The 20998-nt window shown below is 42.1% G+C and overlaps 1 protein-coding gene across 1 annotated transcript; it reads left to right on the plus strand.

Annotated features, from left to right (window-relative positions):
- Positions 1–18050: 18050 nt before the first annotated feature.
- Positions 18051–20564, plus strand: LOC4351005 (laccase-19-like). The gene is made up of 3 exons (NM_001423223.1): positions 18051–18634; positions 18773–19888; positions 20031–20564. Exons 1-3 carry the CDS (start codon positions 18133–18135, stop codon positions 20183–20185), a joined length of 1773 nt encoding a protein of 590 aa, NP_001410152.1. The 5' UTR covers positions 18051–18132; the 3' UTR covers positions 20186–20564.
- The last annotated feature ends 434 nt before the right edge of the window (positions 20565–20998 follow it).

Consider the following 20998-nt stretch of genomic DNA (forward strand, 5'->3'; position numbering starts at 1 on the left):
AATTTTATTTCATTAATATTATTATTATGATTATGATTCCTTTATCTTTTTTCCCACCAGTATGCATGATTAAAATTACCTTCACCCGTTGCAACGCACGGGCATTATTGCTAGTATATATATATATATAAACCATGCATATATATGTTTCAATACATATATATGCATACATATATATATGTATATATATATATATATATTATATTATATTATATGTATATACATGCATAATATATATGTATTTATACATATATATGTTATGCAAATGCATATGTATATAGATATATATATGAACAAAATATATTTACATTATAGAAAATGTGTACACATGCATATAGAAACATATGTAGTCATGTATTAATTACAATCCATTATATGTCCTAGCTAGCTACGATTTCGACGTAGTAGTACTCGCTGCTAGCTCAGAAGCTAAGGACCGGTGAATTGTGTTTCCGTCGTAGTAGAATTCACCCTTGGGATCAAGGATTTCTTCGTTGATGAATCCCATGAGTTGTTCTTGAACCGCCGCGATAAATTCCTTGTGTGTGGTCAGGTTATCCCTCATGCGAATAAACTATATGAATGTATGAAATTGATTAGTAATTAAACAAGAAATCGCTACGTAATGAAATTTTGAATTTATTTATACGTACATCGAGCTCTCTTGTGGTGATGATTTGGTCTGCAAGGCAGTGGCAATACTCGCACACGTAATAGCCGCACAAGTTAGTTCCCTGCTTTTGCTTTGCGCACTACAAATAAATGACAAACAACGAGAGATCTAATTAATATACACTTGTATGTATTTGAATCGGAGAAATATAAATGTAGAGCATGTGTACTCACAGGAAATTTGAACTTCCGCCTAAGTCTTTCTCTCCATTTGCCGCGGACCAAATGACGGAACCGATACCAAGCCCTACATGGAGTTTAAAGCTATGATTCGTAGTAGCAATTAACATAACAAGATTTTCTTAATTAACAAAGGAACTTATGACGGTACCTGTCTATAAGTTCGAAAACCTTGTCAAACGTAGACTCTTTTTTATCCATTGAGTCATATACGTTGACGGTGCAGGCCTCCAGGTCGATGAGTAAAAGCACCCAGTGGAATCTGCAATGTGCGTGGGATGCATTACATATGAAACACTTAGCAAGTTCGTACGGGAATGAAATTTGGTATGTAGGAAGACAGTAAAATTAAACTAACTCTGTGTTGTATGGCAACAGTATGAACGTCTTGTAACGCTGCGCCTTCAGGAGATGGACGAGATTGTCCTCTGTTTCTTGTGGATATTGGTCGAGCATTGCGACGTTTACTTTCCGAGGGTCGATGAATCCAGTATCGAAAACCCTCCGCCGTCGGGCCCTTTGAATCTCCATTCTACAACGATAAAAGGGAGTATATTATTTTCTATGGTCTACTTATATACAAGGACCTAATTAATTAAAGGAGACGTATAGTAAGAAATCTAACTGAACGATATACTTACAAAATCCAGCAACTCATAATAGAGACGTCGAGGGCGTCCAGCTGGTATAGTTCGTAGATTCCCCTGAAATTGATCCAGAGAATGTCATCTCCTTGCAAGAAGTCCGTGTCCCTGATCCTCGCTCCGATCATCTCTCTACCGGTGGCGCTCATCTCCATGTACAGCTGATGGAACTTGTACATTTGTGTGGGTAGGGACTGCAGCAGCTCAGGCTTGACAAGTGGTTTACCGAGTTCGTACATGTATTTCACTTCCGCCTTTTCGATTGGTGCGACTCCTAGCAATTGATCCGTAGTTAGACCGGTGTCAGTAATAAATTGTTCTATCGTCATTTCTTTACCGGTCACCAACGGCTCGATCTCCTGGTTTGGTTGCTCTCCAAGCTGAGGGACTGGTTTGGACTTTCCAGAAGATGCTTTCTTCAGCGTTCGCTCATAGTCCGATAGCTTGATGGCCTCCTTGACAGATGCAGACATACCCCTGAAGAAGTTCCTGACACTGGGGTCTATAGGAATCTTCTTTTCTGGACTTCGAGGCTTGAATTGTCTCTTGACTTCTGATGCAACGTAAGCGTCAAGCTCCTCTTGCGTGCAATCGTACCCCGGGTCCTTGTTCTTGTCGGCGTCAACTTTCGCCTTCTTTGTTGCCCTTGTGTGGGCAAGCGGTGGAGCTGGGGGGGCCCTTGACTTTGAAGGTGCCGGAAGAGGAGCTTGCGGGGGAGTAGGTGTAGGAGCACGAGGAGGAGTCGGTGCAGGATCCTGAGGAGGAGTCGATGCTGGAGCCTGCGGTGGAGACGGTGCTGGCGGAGCATGAGGAGGAGACGGTGCAGGATCCTGAGGAGGAGATGGCGGAGCCGGAGGAGATGGTGCACGAGACGCCGCTTGTCGCCCAGGGAGGATGATGTACCGCCTGCGCCATAGAATAATAGCATGGCATATGTCTCGTAGATGCGTCTCACCGTCTCCTCCAGGGTAATCCAGCTCGAGGTCCTCGTACGCGCCTTCGACCAACTCAACTTCGACCTTGGAGTATCCTGCTGGAATCGGCCTGCAGTGGTAAGTACCTGAAGGGTCCGTTGGGATGGCCATGCCCGACGCCACCTTCATGTTGTGAGAGATTATTTATTAGTAATCAACATATATAAGCAGCAACTAGCGGAATGGCTAAATCTTACCTTTATTGATAAGTTCTTGAAAGGAATATGCAGCTCACATGGTGTCCGCTGAGTGATGTCATCAACGGGACAGGTCGATTCGTCCTGTGTTTGCATGGCGTCCATGCTCTGTGATCCTACCTGCCCCGTTGAGGCGCAGCTGCTACGGTTTCCTGACGGGCTCACCATTGCAGGAGGAATGGTCGGCTGGGGATCATGGGACCGATGTGCGGCCATGCGTTCATCAACCTTCCTTGCCACCTCCTCTTGCATGTTGAGTTCGTAGCTCGATACCCGGAACTCTAGGTCTGCAATCTTCGCCTCGGTATCTCTCTTGCTCCTCATCCGACTCCTGTACGTGTGGATGTCCTCCTTGAAACCAATCTTCCAAGGAATCACCCCTTTCCCTCGAGTTCGTCCTGGATGCTCTGGAGTCTGCAGGGCGAGTGTCAGCTCGTCCCTATCTCTGTCTGGTCGGAACGTGCCCTGAGAGGAGGCTTCCACTGCATCTGTTAGTCGTCGCGCAGCCTCTTGTATCTGATAGCCGAAGACCAGTGAGCCATCAGCTGGGTTGAGCGTTCCACCGTGAGCATAGTACCAGAACTTCGATCGTTCCGGCCAATTGGCTGTTGCCGGTTCGATACCCCTCTCAATCAAGCTAGCCTCCATCTGCTCCCACTTCGGCATCGCGACGCTATAGCCTCCTGACCCCAAGTGGTGATGTTACTTCTTCTTGGCGGCATTTTCTTTGTTTCTTTCCATCATCGCCTGCCCTTGTTCACCTGTCTTATATGCAACGAACTCGTCCCAGTGATCCCTTAGCTTTGGGAATGTGTCGAAGTTCGGTGTCTGCCCCTTCAGTATATACTTCTGGTACAGATCTCCCTTGAAGCTCTAAAACTGTTCTGCCATTTTCTTCAGAGTCCACCTTTTCACTTTGTCCTCTGTACCCGCAGGAAGGGTGAATGTCTCGAGCATTGTGGTCCACAGCATCTCTTTCTCCGAATCTGGGACAAAGCTCTCATGATCTCCGCGTGCCCTTGTTCTTCGCCAGTACACCGTACTGACAGGCACGTTATCCCGCACAACCCAACCGCTGTGACGTACATAGTTCTTGGCGGCTTCGGCCGGGGCACTAGGACGTCCATCTTCTTCCACTTCCGTTATGATGTGCCGACCCTCAAGCTTCTTCGCTGCACCTCGTTGCCCGCGTGCCCTCTTCTGTCCAACGGAGGGTTGACTACCACTAGCCTCCTCCTCCTGGTTCCCCTCCACATCCCTTTCCACGTGCCCCTGCTGGTTCCCCTCCGCATCCCTCTCCACGTTCCCTTCCTCGTTCAAGTACTGGTTTGGATCCTCGTTCCCCTCTTCTTCATTCCAGTACTGGCTGCTTCCCTCCGCGATTGTATCGTACAATATCTGTTCCTCATCGCGGTCAGCCATCTGTTGATACAAGAAACATCTGCTAAGTCACGAGACATTTATGTTTTAACAATCTAAGTCATGTATGCTAAGTGTAAATGTCGTACATTAGAACCCTACACAACCTTACGTGCTAAGTCTAATTACAAATCGTGATATAAACTAAGTCTAGGTGACGTATATTATACAACCCTAGCTAGTAAATAATTATATACTAAATCTAATTACAAATAAAATAATCTTATATTAAAACTCAAATAATATTACATGCTAAGACTAAAATAGTCATGTATATGCTAAGTGTTTCGTGCGTATATGCTAAGTCACGAGACATTTATGTTTTAACAATCTAAGTCATGTATGCTAAGTGTAAATGTCGTACATTAGAACCCTACACAACCTTACGTGCTAAGTCTAATTACAAATCGTGATATAAGCTAAGTCTAGGTGACGTATATTATACAACCCTAGCTAGTAAATAATTATATACTAAATCTAATTACAAATAAAATAATCTTATATTAAAACTCAAATAATATTACATGCTAAGACTAAAATAGTCATGTATATGCTAAGTGTTTCGTGCGTATATGCTAAGTCACGAGACATTTATGTTTTAACAATCTAAGTCATGTATGCTAAGTGTAAATGTCGTACATTAGAACCCTACACAACCTTACGTGCTAAGTCTAATTACAAATCGTGATATAAGCTAAGTCTAGGTGACGTATATTATACAACCCTAGCTAGTAAATAATTATATACTAAGTCTAATTACAAATAAAATAATCTTATATTAAAACTCAAATAATATTACATGCTAAGACTAAAATAGTCATGTATATGCTAAGTGTTTCGTGCGTATATGCTAAGTCTAATTAAGACTACAATAGTCAATTGCTAGGAGTCGCACCAATTCCGTAGTCAATAATGTCATACTAAGTCTAATTTGCAATAAAATAATCTTATATTAAAACTCAAATAATATTAGAACACTACACAATCTTATATGATAAGTCTAATTACAGGTCTAATAATCTTAATTAATTGCATTACAAATATAACAATCATTTATATTATTACGTCACTTGCCTGCTCCAATTCCTTCTAGGGCTAGCTCTTCCACTCAGGCTTGACGGACGACTCCGACAACACGTCTTTTCTGCAAGATACAAAAAAATGTATTAGGATAAATGCGAAGTAACATATATATATATATATATACATATATACATATATATACATATATATACATATATATATATATACATACATATATATATATATATATATATATATATATATATATATATATATATATATATATATATATATATATATATATATTGCATTTCACGTTAACGTTCGTCCTCGTTCGTTCGCTCGTTCACGTTCCCTAGCTCGTTCACGTTCGTTCGCTCGTTCTCATTCACGTTCGTTCGCTTGTTCTCATTCACGTTCGTTCCCTCGTTCTCGCTTGTCTTCGTTCGATCGTTCTCGTTCTCGCTCTCGTTCGTTCGATCGTTCTCGTTCTCGTTCACGTTGTCGCGGCAACGTACGTTGACGTGTTCGTTCTCGCTCTCGTTCGTTCGATCGTTCTCGTTCTCGTTCGTTAACGGCGGTGTGGCGGCATCGGGGCGGCGGTTGGCGCGGCGGCGTGGCGACGGCGGCGGCGGCGTGGCGTTGTGGGGCCGTGGTGGCGGCGGCGTGGCGTGGCGGCGGTGGCGTGGCGTGGCGTGGCGGCGGCGGCGTGGCGTGGCGGCGGCGGCATTGCGCGCGCGGCGGCGAAGGCGGCGGCGGCGTGGCGACGGCGGCGGCGGCGTGGCGTTGGCATGCGGCGGCGGCGTTGCGCGGCGTCGAAGGCGGCGGCGTGGCGCGTCGTCGTCGTGGCGCGGCGTCTCGTGGCGGGCGGCGCGACGGAGAGAGATCGAGATCGGAGAGATCGAGATGCATGAAGGGAGATCTGGCGGCGGCGGCTCTCACCCCAGAGATGCGGCGGCAGCGGAGGAGGCGGAGGCGGCGGCGAGGACGACGAGCTCGAGACGACGGCGAGATACGGCGGCGTCGGCGCGGGGATTTGCCCTAGGCAGTGGCGGCGAAGGAGAGAGGCCGAGAGAGATCGATCGGCCGAAAACGTTTAAGTGTTGGTGAAGAAGACGAGGGCGCACCGGGAATATATATACCCCTGGATCTTTACTCCCGGTTGTTCTCAACAACTGGGACTAAAGATATCTTTAGTCCCGGTTGTTGAGAACAACCGGGAGTAAAGAAAAGATCTTTACTCCCGGTTGTTGAGAACAACCGGGACTAAAGATATCTTGATATCTTTAGTCCCGGTTGTTGAGAACAACCGGGAGTAAAGAAAAGATATTTACTTCCAGTTGTTCTCAACAACCGGGACTAAATATCTTTTCCCGCTATTTCGAAATTCTTTTTAAACCCGGTTAGGGTTAAGAACCGGGACTAAAGATTATAGCACTACATATGATTTTCGCTTACATATGTGTGTATAAAATAGAAGTTAATGCATTAACATTATTTAAAGTACAAAGATTAATGAAAATTACTTCGAAAAATTATTTTTGGCTGTAATAAATTAAGTGGATAAATCGTAATAAGCAAATATAATTAATAAAAATTCCAATAATCATATATACTTAGCATATATATGAATGATATTATTATATTGGTAAAAACTCTAATTAAGATATGTATGTACATACTGCATGATTTAAAATTAATAAAAATTGTAATCATCATATGTACTTAGCGTAGGAATTATATTAAATTAAATGCTAAAAACTCTAATTAACATATGTAAATGCCACATGCATGATTTTAACCTTTTAAAAATTCGAATAGTCATATATAAGTAGCATATGAAAGATAGTAAATTAAATTGTGAAAAACTCTAATATATGAATGATAGTTTTAAAAATATATTAAATTTGATACTTTTAAAAATTCTCCAGTCAATTATAATTAGCATATGAATGATAGTAAATTAAATGTTAAAAACTCTAATTAACATATGAAATTGCCACTTGCGTGATTTAAAACTTTTAAAAATCCTCTAGTCAATTATAATTAGCATATGAATGCTAGTAAATTAAATGTTAAAAACTCTAATTAACATACATATGAAATTGCCACCTGTGTGATTTAAAACTTTTAAAAATTGTAAGTATCACATATAACTAGCATATACATGATTTAAACTTGTTGAAACCTCTAATAATCGTGCGTAATTAACATATGCCATACATCAATTGATTTATATGGATAATCAATACATCCAAAATAGTTTACATCGTGTACACAATAATTACGGCACGTACTTTCTCCTTACTATTGTTCCTTCCTTGTGATCGCTGCGTGAGTAAGGGGTGTCTTCATTTGATAGGAGGATGCTAGGGTCAATCGTCACCGTGAAAGGGGGTTGCCCATCCAACTGATCGTAATCCTCGTCAGTCTTGTCCTCAACTCCGATGATTTTTCTTTTGCCTGGGAGAACCACTTGACGCTTAGGCTCATCAGGCCCTCTGCCCTTCTTTCCTTTGCTAGACATGTCCTTCACGAAAAAGACTTGCGTTACATCATTGGCAAGGACAAAAGGTTCGTCCGAGTATCCAACCTTGTTAAGGTCAACAGTTGTCATCCCACTGTCATCAATCATTACGCCTCCACCAGTCAACCTAACCCATTGGCACCGGAACAGAGGAACCTTGAGAGGACCATAGTCAAGTTCCCATATGTCCTCGATGGCACCGTAATACGTGGCAGTTGTTCCATCGTGTCCCATGGCATCGACACGAACAGCGCTGTTTTGGTTCGTGCTCTTCATGTCTTGGGCTCTCGTGTAGAATGTGTACCCATTGATCTCATATCCCTGGAATGTCGCGATCGACCCAGACGGTCCCCTCGCCAGGAAGGCAAGTTGTTGGTTGATCGACTCGTTACCCATGAGATGTTGTCGTAGCCACGCGGGGAAAGTATCAATGTGATGCCGTGTAATCCATGCATCGGACTTACCGATGTTCCTGGCGCGAACTAGAGCCAAGTGCTCCTCGATGTAAGGAGCTACCAATGAAGAGTGTTGCAGAACAGTGAAATGGGCTTTACGGAATAAATTGTTGTCTACCGTCGTTATTGCTTTCCTTCCGAGAGTTCCCTTTCCCCGTAGTCTCCCTTCATGGCGTGATTCAGGTACCCCGATTGGGCGAAGGTCTTCGATAAATTCTACGCAAAATTCGATGACCTCCTCTGTTCCATAACCCTTGGCGATGCTTGCCTCTGGACGAGCACGGTTACGAACATACTTCTTCAGAACGCCCATGTACCTCTCGAAAGGAAACATGTTGTGTAGGTACATAGGCCCGAGAATACGGATCTCTTTCACAAGGTGACAAAGCAGATGCGTCATTATATTGAAAAATGAAGGTGGAAATATCAACTCAAAACTGACGAGACATTGCACCACTTCATTCTGAAGGGCTTCTAATCTATCCGGATCGATGACCTTCTGCGAAATTGCGTTCATGAATGCACATAGCTTTGTTATTGTTGCCCGGACATTGTCTGGAAAGATACCCCTTATTACAACTGGTAGCAGTTGTGTCATCAACACGTGACAGTCATGAGACTTTAGGTTTGTGAACTTCTTCTCCTTCGTGCTTATTATTCGCTTGATATTCGTGGAGTATCCAGACGGTACCTTTATGCTCTCCAAGCATTCAAACATACTTTCCTTCTCTGCCTTGCTAAGAGTGTAGCTGGCTGGACTCAAGTAATGGCTTCCTTTCTCCTTTGGTTCCGGGTGAAGGTCGCCGCGTTGTTCCATATGCTTCAGATCATTACGTGCTTCCAGTGTATCTTTCGACTTTCCGTATACACCTAGGAAGCCAAGAAGGTTTACGCAAAGGTTCTTAGTGAGGTGCATCACGTCGATTGCGTGGCGTACGTCCAAGAATTCCCAATATGGTAACTCCCAAAATATAGAGTTCTTTTTCCACATCGCCGCGTGACCATCTTCGCTCTCTATATGCTGGCTTCCAGGCCCCTTTCCGAACACTACTTTAAGATCTTTAACCATAGCAAACACTGTTTTCCCGCTGCGATGTTTAGGCTTCGTACGGTGGTCGGCCTTATGTTCGAAGTGCTTGCCTTTCTTCCATACCGGGTGGTTTGCTGCAAGGAATCGACGATGACCCATGTATACAACCTTCCTACAGTGCTTAAGGTACGTACTTTCTGTTTCATCCATACAGTGAGTGCAAGCCTTGTACCCCTTGTTGGACTGTCCGGATAGGTTGCTAAGTGCAGACCAATCGTTGATGGTTACGAACAGCAGCGCTCGTAGGTTAAACTCCTCCTGTTTGTCCTCGTCCCACACGGGGACACCTTCCTTCTTCCACAACTGTTTAAGATCTTCGACCAGTGGTCTTAGGTACACGTCGATGTCGTTACCAGGTTGCTTGGGGCCTTGAATAATAATCGGCATCATTATGTACTTCCTCTTCATGCATAGCCAGGGGGGGAGGTTGTAGATACACATCGTAACGGGCCAAGTGCTATGGCCGCTGCTCATCTCTCCAAAAGGATTCATGCCATCCGTACTCAAACCAAACCGTATGTTTCGTGCGTCATTTCCAAATTCTTTAAATTTTCTGTCGATGTTTCGCCACTGCGAACCATCGGCGGGGTGTCTCAGCATCCCGTCCTGTTGACGCTCTTCAGCGTGCCATCGCAACATTCTAGCATTCCCCTTGTTCCTGAACAAACGCCTTAGCCGTGGTATTATAGGGAAATACCACATCACCTTAGCAGGAATTCTCTTCTTTGTTAGCTGCCCGTCAACTTCTCCTGGATCGTCCCGTCTAATCTTGTATCGTAGTGCTTTGCAAACAGGGCATGCTTCTAGGTTCTCATACTCCTCACCGCGATATAGGATACAATCGTTCGGACATGCGTGAATCTTATGAACTTCCAGTCCTAACGGGCAGACTATCTTCTTAGCCTCGTACGTTGTCTCGGGCAATTTGTTTCCCCCCGGAAGAATGTTCTCGACGAGTTTCAATAAATCGCCAAATGCCTTGTCACTAACCCTATTTTTTGCCTTCCATTGCAACAACTCCAGAGTGGTATCCAACTTTTTGTGCCCCTGCTCGCAACCTGGGTACAACGAAGTTCTGTGGTCCTCCAACATCTTGTCCAATTTATGGGCCTCCTTTTCACTTTCGCAGTCCTCCCTGGCGTCCTGCAACATCTGACCAAGATCATCCGCAACGTCGTTACCATCAGCAGCTATTTCCTCCTCGCCCGTTTGATTTCCTTCAAATCCAACATACTGAGCAAAGTCCGGAATATTGTCGTCTTCCACTTCATCTTCTTCCATTTCAACACCTTGCTCTCCGTGGGATGTCCAACAATTATAGCTTGGCATGAACCCTGACTCAAACAAGTGGAAATGAATAGTCCTGGATGCAGAATACTCCTTCTGATTCTTACACTTATTGCATGGACAACAAATAAAACCCCTTTGCCTGTTAGCTTCGGCCACTCTCAAAAAATAGTGCACGCCGTCAATAAACTCTTTGGACCGCCGGTCAGCGTACATCCATTACCGATCCATCTACATGAGTCAAAAAAACCGCACACAAATAATTATTCTTACAATAATGACAGTCATACAATAATTATAAGATATCTTTATTCATACAAAAATCATAAAATATTACACCAAATAATTCTTAAAAACTAGTTGTAAAGTTTTAAACTAATTTTAATGTGTTTTACTTCTTTTAATTTTCATTTTAGTTTGTTTTCTATTATTTAAGATTAACTTTCACTAGAGTTTTCCTTCTCAACTATTTTATAAAACCTTGTTTAGCAAATGAACTAAATTTCTATATATTCTTTCTTCCCCACACACATTTTCTCTCTCATCAACTTACAACTAAATTTTGGAGACAAAAAAAAGTGTGCAAAACATAGGTGCAAATGTAGTATGACAAAAAAAAACATTGGAGGATGAAGTTGCAAACCTTTTAGGCACCTCCGATTTGTATGTAATCACCAAAATAAATTCAATAGAAATTTTGGCATGACCTCCCCTCTTTTTTGAAGTAATTTTGAAGCTTGCTCGGGCAGCTGGAGGAGGAAGAAGACATATATATAGGGGTGGGACTTTAGTCCCGGTTGGTAGCACCAACCCGGGCTAAAGATCCCGGGGGGGCCTGACAGGTCCTGACAGCATTCGAACCGGGACTAAAGATGATCTTTAGTCCCGGTTGGTAACACAAACCGGGACTAAAGATCAAATATGCCCGTTACCCTTTTGAACTGGGACTAAAGATCATCTTTAGCCCCGGTTTTTATTGCATCCGGGACTATTGTGGAAATCGGCCGACCGACGAAAGATGGTTTCTCCACCGGTGTTAATTTGTTGATGGCTACTAGCTTGTTGGATCTAAATACTGATCCTTGTTTCAAACATGGGTCGTTTTATAGCGTATACTCACTTTGTTTTGTTTTATTGTATAAGACGTTTACGTTTATTATAAGTTAAACTTCTTTAAATTTATAAAAAATAGTGTAATAAGTACAATACTAAATTAGTTTCATTAAATTAACCATTAAATACATATATTTATAGTCTAAGTAATTTGTTTTTTGTTAGAAACTGTAGTACATTTTTCTATAAATTATTGCTTGATCAAATTTGAAAAGGAGAAAAATTAGAAACATTTTATGATATAGAACGGTGGAAGCATTAATCAATAAGAAAATTGTGTTGCCATGCAATTATTACTTACTATTATCTCCGTTCCAAAGAGGCTAAAGCTGTAGCATTGTAAAGATAAATTAATAGGAAAGGAAAGGACTGAGATGTCCCCGGCCTCATGAATTTAGAGATGGTTGAGAGTGAGGAGGTTGAGGTTAAAATGGGAAGATATATAAATTCTAGAGGTAATTGGAGTGGAAGAATATTAGAGTAGAAGTTATATTTTGAAATAAATTCTAGAGGTTAGAAGTTAGCTTTTAGTTAAGTGTATATTCTTTGCACCACGTGGTACGAAATATTCGAGTATTCTTTACTGGAGTTCCCCTTGACTGTTACTACTAGTAGACTGTTTTATAGCTGATGTTATTTTGATATGCAGTAGAAATTGTCTGCCATTCCACGGACAGGTGGGCCCATGAAATTGAAGTCAAAGGTCAAGCAAATATGTTTTGGGGGCAAATGTTCATGCAATTTTCCTTGTCTATTTCGTGTCCCCTCGACAATTATTCTTGCATATGGTACGTATACTCTTCCACATCTTCAATTAATTAATTCAACACATACATATAATTACGCAGGAATAATATACGACCTCTTAAACATTACTAAGTCTAACTAATATATAAAAATAACATTATATTCAGTCAATTTTCCAGTACATATGTTCTTGATAATTATGGACTTGTCGGCGGCATCTGTAACAAACCAATATTTCCTCCGTTTCATATTATAAGACTTTCTAGTATTGTCTATATGTGCCTAGATTCACTAACATCTATATGAATGTGGACAATGCTAGAAAGTTTAGTATGTGTTAAACAATTAAGCATAGAATTTGTCATTTGATATTGTTCCAGCTGGGTTTTGAATTATTCAACATTAACATGGACAGGTTAATATAGGATCGAATCATAAGAACTAAGCCAACCAGAGAGGGGTGAATGGTTGATATACCCCAAAACCCAAACTTTTAGCGGAAATAAAAGTTACTCTCAAATTCGATGTAGATCAGTCTGACCGAGGTTGATCCGCCGGTCTGACCGAGCTCGTGCCGCCGGTCTGACCGGTGTTGATCCGCCGGTCCAACCGCCTGAAGATTGCTTGCTGCGTGTGAAGTCACCGCCGGTCTGACCGCCTTTCCTCCGTTGGTCTGACCGCTGCCTGCCGCCGCTCTGACCGCCGGTATGTCGCCGGTTAGACTGCCGAACCCGATGAAACACAAATCGAAGAACTCTTAAAGTAGATGACAACTTTATTGCTTCTCTCTGTGTTTACAAAGTGCACCAACAATACTCCTTACAAAAATCTCGACTAAACTCGAAACCCTAACTAAACTAGCAACTCAATTGCTCTCAAAAGCGATACCGGGAAGCCTCACGCTCCCCCTCTATTTATACATAAGGTAGGCAGCCTAAAGCCACGAACCAAACTCATACTAAGAGTCCTAAATACCTTAGGAAACCCTCTAGTACAAGACACAAACTTTACATAACCAATCGTATCAAATTTGGACTCCTTCCAAATTCGACTCCGCATCCCATACGCACACAATACCTCCATCGTATGCCATATGGAATCTTCACCAACCACGTGCATCAACTCTAGCCTTAGTATCCCGCATGATATCTGACCACCACGGACATCGTCTTACCACCAAACCGACTCCCGGTCCATCACCGCAAATACTCTCCCGATGTATCGAGTCACCTACACATGAAACAAACAAAGAAACCATATTCCGAGACCAAGCTATCCCCAACTTGACTCATTAGTAGCAAACAATAGTATTACATACGTATAGTATCCATCTAGAAGCCATAACCATGAAACAATCACGGATATCCAAAGAAACAACCCGAAACCGAAACCGACACAGCGTCGGCCGGTCAGACCACGGGCCGGCTGGTCTGACCGCTCAACACAAGCCGGTCTGACCGGCAACCTCCGCCTAGTCTGACTGGTCCCGACAAAACAACAAACTCTGTTCATCACCTGAAAATTAATTATCTCCAAAACCACTTCGTGAATAAATTCCAAATATCAAAAACCAATAATCACAGATGCTAATTATTCATCACAGAATAAGAATCAAAACACACATTGATCTTACTGTTAATTCTGAGTTTATCTCAAGGTAGACGCCGTGAGTAGCCCGGGCTTTGCTAGCTGATTGAACTATTCAGTTACATACAGTGTTACAGACAATAATGATCACAAAAAGTTTGTCCTCTCCGAGTGTTTTTCTTTGAAAAAATTACACCAACTAGAAGGCATCTTCCCAGAAAGGAAGCTGTCAATGATATATTTCCTTGACCAAATCGGCATTAGAAAGATCATTACTGCGTACTTGTTGCATATTATATAGACAGAAGGAAGTTTACTCCTTTGTTCTTGCATGCTGTCCTCTAAATAATACTACTAGTCTCATTGTCTCAGTTGTCACAAATACATTATCAAAGTCAATTAGGGACAAGAGGATGTATGGAATTGTAGATACTGGTGTACTCTCTTCACTGTAATTACAGTAGAACCATGTGCAGATTAAGACTGATTGCTTTGACGTTCAGACAAAATTTTGTCATATGCAACAAATTTCACCACCATCTGAATGGTTTGAAGCCAAAATTTCCTCTTAATTTTGGTGTGCTCTGTTTAAACCTTGATGTCCATGATATAACGTGCACATATTTTTTAGTGCAGAGGCCAAAAGCTATACTTCCATATTTTTTTTAAAAAAAATTGTCTTAATTAGTAGCTGCTGTTAATTACCAATTCCATAGATGCGTAATATATGCGGAGGTGCTTGCGCAGCAAGAACTAGCGATATTGGGAAAAGGTAAAGGTTAATTATTTTGACCAAAGTAATTAGGTGATTACGTAGACAACATCGACTTTGACCGATTTTTACTTCTCACGTTTGATTTGTGCTGCCGCCGCTAGCTTAGATCGAGTTATAGCAATAAATATCTAATTAATTGTATCAATCACGTAGTCGATCGTTCAACATACAGTTTGTGCTTGTAACTAAAGAGTTTCTGGTCGTATTTTCTGCTACGAATGCGTCCTACTACCTTCGTTTCTAAATATTTAACGCCACTAACTTTTTTAAATATGTTTGACCATTTATCTTATTAAAAAAATTAAGTAATTATTAATTATTTTTCTATCATTTGATTCATTGTTAAATATACTTATATGTATACATATATTTTTACATATTTCACAAAAGTTTTTGAATAAAATGAACGGTCAAACGTGTGTTAAAAGTTAACGGTGTCAAATATTAGAAACGGAAGGAGTATATATTCAGCGATGTGACCTATTGATCTAATCCGTTTAGCTAAATTAATTAACTACGCATGTACGAATGAAGGGATTTAATTTGTGAAGTCTCGTATAGTTCATAATTTTGTGGTAATTAAAACATTGATGTCATTCACAGAGAAGAACTACTTGATCATTTCTGTGGCGAACCAAAATATCTTTCGGAAAGAAACCACTACAATGTCACAATATTTATATACTTGATATATGTATATACTTTTAGAGTAAATTTCCGATGTTTTACTTTGGACTATCCTTTAACCAATTTTTACTTTGGACCAGGTATTTTTACCTTTGAGACACTTTGGACCACCCTCGATTCTTTTATCTATCTATATCCAACTTGTTATATGTCAAATAAATGATCTTACATACATATAGCTATAAGAGCTATTTGACAAGTAGGAGCCGACATACTCGAGATCATTCATATGCTTTTAGAAGAGAGTCGAGTGGTCCAGAGTGAAATAAATGTAAGATTACCCAATTCAAAATGAAAAGATTGGTTAGAAGGTGATCTAAAGTGAAACATAGGAAATAAAATATATATGGTACAAAGTGAATTTTACTCTTACTTTTTATGCAGTAGTATATGATGAAAAAAGACCATACTTGGTAGATATTTTTGCATATATATAGATTTATTTAGATGTTATCAACAGCTTATTAATTACTGCATATGGTTTTGACTGTCGGCTACAATAGGACAAAAATAAATGTTCTTCAGTTCTTGATAGTCCAAGATATGTCATTGGGTTGAAACTAGTTTTCCAAGAAGAAGTCCCATCTCATGGCCGACTCGATAATATCAGCCTCAGACATATATGAGACATGTCAAAATGCATCAAATTCCACATTTCCTTATCTCCCGTGTGATAATTTTTATCATTTGTTTAGTGCTGGTCAATTGCTAGTGCCTGGTCTTTGCATCCGTCTGCCACTCTGTTGAATAGTGCCATGCAATGCATGTTTTTTTTCCCAAAACCAAACCATACAACTTTCAGTTATAAAGGGAAACCAGAATGGTAGACCATGCAATTCATTTATTTTTCTGAATTGAACTTTCAGTTGTAAAGGGAATCATGCATGCAGAGATAGCATGTCAAAATTGCATGTCAAAATTACCTCTGCCTTTTTATGCTTGATATGCAAGGCCAGCAAGATTCAGAAAGAAATATCTTACCAATGTAAATGTCAAAATCTACCAGCTGCATGCATATTATATGTGTCTGATCTATTCTCCCTTCAAATAATCAACCAAAATGTATATACATGTGACCAATCTGAAGTCTGAACTCTCACTATGTGGCTAGATTCTACTGCATAAATTCTGAGAAGACTGAAAGAAGGGTCAAAAAAAATTACTGTAGTATACATGAATATCCATTTGGACTTCCCCAGCTTCACTGCTGCAGCAAGAACAACTAAAATTGAACCACAAGTCAAAGCAGCTGATCTTATAAAATCTCCCAATTGTACTCATCTGAATGTATTAAAATCTTCCTAACAACACGCGACATCGATATGATCTACACGTCCATGTCGAAGAAAATTTTTGCTTCTCCCTCCAGGCTGATAATACTTATCGTTTTAGATAAGGGTGAGGTCAAACTTTAGAATCTTTGATTATGAATTATTTTTAAAATATTTGTCTTTCAAATATGGTGACTACGTATATAGATTAGTCTTAAAAGTACTTTAATAAAATCATATATTTGATATACATATTATAATAAAAAATAATGGTCAAAGTTATTTTTTATTTTTAAAATATTTGTCTTTCAAATATGGTGACTACGTATATAGATTAGTCTTAAAAGTACTTTAATAAAATCATATGTTTGATATATATATTATAATAAAAAATAATGGTAAAGTTATTTTTTTTAAGATCGTGTTCTTGTTTAAAATAATAAGTATTACCAATCCGGACGAGTATTAGCTATCACGAGCGTATTATTCAGAGTTTCAGACAACCTCTACTGTACGGTACTATCTGTCGTATGGAAAGACTTACAAACGTAGCCAAGAGAATCAGAGTCAGACTAATGCTGGGTTGGTAGGGGTTGGTGAGACGAAGAAGTCTTTGCTTCTATCTAACTAGAATTAATATGACTTAATCCTAATTAATTACTTCCATATTTTAATGTATGACACCGTTGACTTTTTATCCAACGTTTGACCGTTCGTCTTATTCAAAAAATTTATGTAATTATCATTTATTTTATTGTGACTTGATTCATTATCAAATATTCTTTAAGCATAACATAAACATTTTCATATTTTCAAAAAAAAATTGAATAAAACGAATGGTCAAATATTACTAAAAAGTCAACGACGTTATACATTAAAATACGGAGGGAGTATATTACTACTACATGTCAACCTCTTCAGGGTTAACAAGTCAATCAACCCCAGGATTAAGCTGGGGTTGACCAACCTAATTGGTTACTACTCCAAGACAAAAGTTATCTCTGCCAATGATATAATATTAATCTCCAGTTACTCTGCTATGATATATTGTCTGATCTTTGATCTTTCCATGAAGTAGCTAGCTAGCTAGCTATTTTAGCTTGCGTCTGCGAGGCAACTGGGTTGCGTGCCTTTGTTGTGTTGGAAAAGTATAGCAAATTAGCAATGCAGTGCAAATGCAGCCTAATTTTTTCTATCTAGTGTTCCTCGTTTTACCCTTTTTTCCATTGTGCTGATCTCTACCGTCCATTTTGTCATCTGGTCTGCAGCGATTGGCTTGGTCAACCATTGCAAACGGCCATCCGGTTCAGCAAATGTACTTCTGTGCCAACTATATGCGTATGGCTGCATCATCAGCCACCTTGCTTCTATCTATAAATATGACCCCAAAACTGTCCTGGAAGAAGCATCACTTCATCACAAAACCTACCAAGCTAATTCAGCATTTCAGCTTGGTTCTATAGGTAGGAGCTGGTAAGATCACCATGGAGAAGCTCTCCATGGTGACCTCTCTCCTCTGCGCCATCACTGTCGCGGTTCTCGCCGTGGCGGTGGTCAGCGGCGAGGCGGCTGTGGTGGAGCACACCTTCGTGGTGCACGAGATGAACGCGACGCACCTGTGCAACACGACCAAGATCTACGTGGTGAACGGACAGTTCCCGGGCCCCACGGTGGACGTGACGGAGGGCGACACGGTGGTTGTCCATGTCATCAACAAGCTGCCATTTGGGCTTACCATCCATTGGCATGGTGTCCGCCAGATGAGGAGCTGCTGGGCTGATGGGGCTGGTTTTGTCACCGAGTGTCCTATCCCACCCGGAAACGAGCACACCTACCGCTTCAACGTCACCGGCCAGGTCGGCACGCTGTGGTGGCACGCCCACGTCACCTGCCTCCGGGCCACCATCAATGGTGCCTTCATCGTTCGCCCTCGTGATGGGAAGTACCCCTTCCCGACACCGGCCAAGGACGTGCCGATCATCATAGGTAATGAACGGTCCAGATCGATCGTTGACCTATGCACCGGTTGATCTTGACCGTTGATTAATTGAATTTGTTTGGTTGGAATAATTTCGGTACTTACGAATCCACTTACTTAAGAAATATGTATCATCCCATTTGTAGGAGAATGGTGGGAGCTTGACCTCATCGAGCTAGATAGAAGGATGATGGATGGCAACTTCGACGACAACCCGTTGTCTGCGACGATCAATGGGAAGCTCGGCGACCTCAGCAACTGCTCTCGCATGGTGGAGGAAAGCTTCATCCTCGACGTTAAGCACGGGGAGAGCTACCTTCTCCGGGTCATCAACACTGCACTCTTCTCTGAATACTACTTCAGGGTCGCCGGCCACACGTTCACGGTGGTCGGCGCCGATGGCAACTACCTGACGCCATTTAAGACGGACATGGTCACCGTCGCCCCTGGCGAGGCCATCGACGTGATCATGGTCGCCGACGCGCCACCGGCGCACTACCACATGATCGCGCTGGCTAACCAACCTCCGGAGCCGGACCCGCAGATCCCGGTGTTCACCTCTCGTGGCCTTGTCCGCTACGCCGGCACCACCGCCAACAACAACGGCCTCCCGGTACCGATGCCGATCATGCCCAACCAACACAACACCATGCCGTCCTACTACTTCCACGCCAACCTCACCGGCCTTGCCCACCCAGAGCGCCATCGTGTCCCTATGCATGTCGACGAGCGCCTCTTCGTCACCTTGGGGCTCGGCTCCATATGCCGTGGCCAGAACACCACCTGCAAGCGGCGGCGCAGCCCGGAGACCATCGTGGTGGCCACCATGAACAACGTCTCCTTCGCCCACCCGAAAACCACCGCGCTCCTCGAGCGCTACTACGACGGCACATCGAAGGGCGTGTACACGGAGGACTTCCCCATCCGGCCGCCGCGGCCTTTCAACTACACCAACCGTGATCTCATCCCTCCCGGCCCGCTCGAGGAGGCGTTGGAGCCGACGTTCAAGGCGACCAAGCTGAAGCGGTTCAAGTACAACACATCGGTGGAGATCATCTTCCAGAGCACCACGCTGATGCAGAGCGACTCCAACCCCATGCACCTCCATGGCTATGATGTCTTCCTCCTTGCACAGGGGCTCGGCAACTTTAACGCCAAGAGGGATGTCAGGAAGTTCAACTACCACAACCCGCAGCTTAGGAACACCGTGCAGGTTCCACGTGGCGGGTGGGCCGCCATTCGCTTCGTCACAGACAATCCAGGTAAATTTTCGGTGGCATATAAGGAATTTATGACCGCGTTATAAGATATGATATTATTTTTTGTTGTTCTATGTTGGTAGGCATTAAAATTGGGTGAAAAGAGAGGTTGATGTGTCATTGTTGGTTGTGTTCTTGTTTGCAGGGATGTGGTACCTACACTGTCACTTTGAGTTCCACATCATTATGGGCATGGCGACGGCGTTCATCGTGGAGGATGGGCCGACACCAGAGACGAGCCTGCCTCCACCACCACCGGAGTTCAAGAGATGTGGCAACAATGGTCTGAGTCAACCATGAGGGTTTTGAAGAGAAAGTCCAAATTTTTTACTGCTACGAGTAATAAAAAATAAAAAATGCATGGATTTGTAGTATGCATTGTATTGGTGATGATTATTCTTACTGTAAAAGAGATTTACTATTCTTTTTTGGTATTCATTGTTGTAAGGTGGCAAAGTGTAAGTAAATCCATTTGGATTTAATTTATGAAGAAGAGAACAATTATTTATGAAGAAAGTCACCTGTCAATTCTGGGGTACTTCAGAGGTCAGAGTTAACTCTGAACTTTCAGACTTCAGAGTTTAAGGCCATGTTTAGATTCCAACTTTTTTTTTTCAAACTTCCGACTTTTCTGTCACATCGAACTTTCCTACACATATAAACTTTTAATTTTTCCATCACATCGTTTCAATTTCTTCAAACTTCTAATTTTGGCGTGGAACTAAACACAGCCTAAGACTCTGAACTTGTGAAATCTCTCTGAATTTTTCTCCTTTTGGCGTGAATCGGCAACCCATCTTCCAACCCTGCGATTCATGTGCTTGCACATTTACTGATTCCCATCATCAACGTTAATCTCTTCAAGAACCATGGCGTTTTCGGCGAAGAAGTTGGCAAGCTGCGATCCAAAGCAGTTGGTCTTCGATCTCCATTCGGAATTGCAAGCTCACTCGTTTCAGAGTGCTCTGCAAGCACTCGAACGATTGGCCACTCAAGACAGCAATGTCAGAAACCTCTTCTTCTTCTTCATCATCGTCATCCAAAGAAAGCTTCGGCTTCGAACTCCGGTGCACGAAGAGATCGACGGACTTGTCGAAATCGAGTTTATATCTG

Source organism: Oryza sativa, chromosome 11, assembly GCF_034140825.1.
Source record: "Oryza sativa Japonica Group chromosome 11, ASM3414082v1".
NCBI lineage: Eukaryota > Viridiplantae > Streptophyta > Magnoliopsida > Poales > Poaceae > Oryza > Oryza sativa.

Coding starts and splice junctions, on each gene's coding strand:
- LOC4351005 (NM_001423223.1), top strand. CDS start 18,133: ATGGAGAAGCTCTCCATGGTGACCTCTCTCCTCTGCGCCATCACTGTC. Junction 18,635..18,772: donor GGACGTGCCGATCATCATAG/GTAATGAACGGT, acceptor TCCCATTTGTAG/GAGAATGGTGGGAGCTTGAC. Junction 19,889..20,030: donor CTTCGTCACAGACAATCCAG/GTAAATTTTCGG, acceptor TCTTGTTTGCAG/GGATGTGGTACCTACACTGT.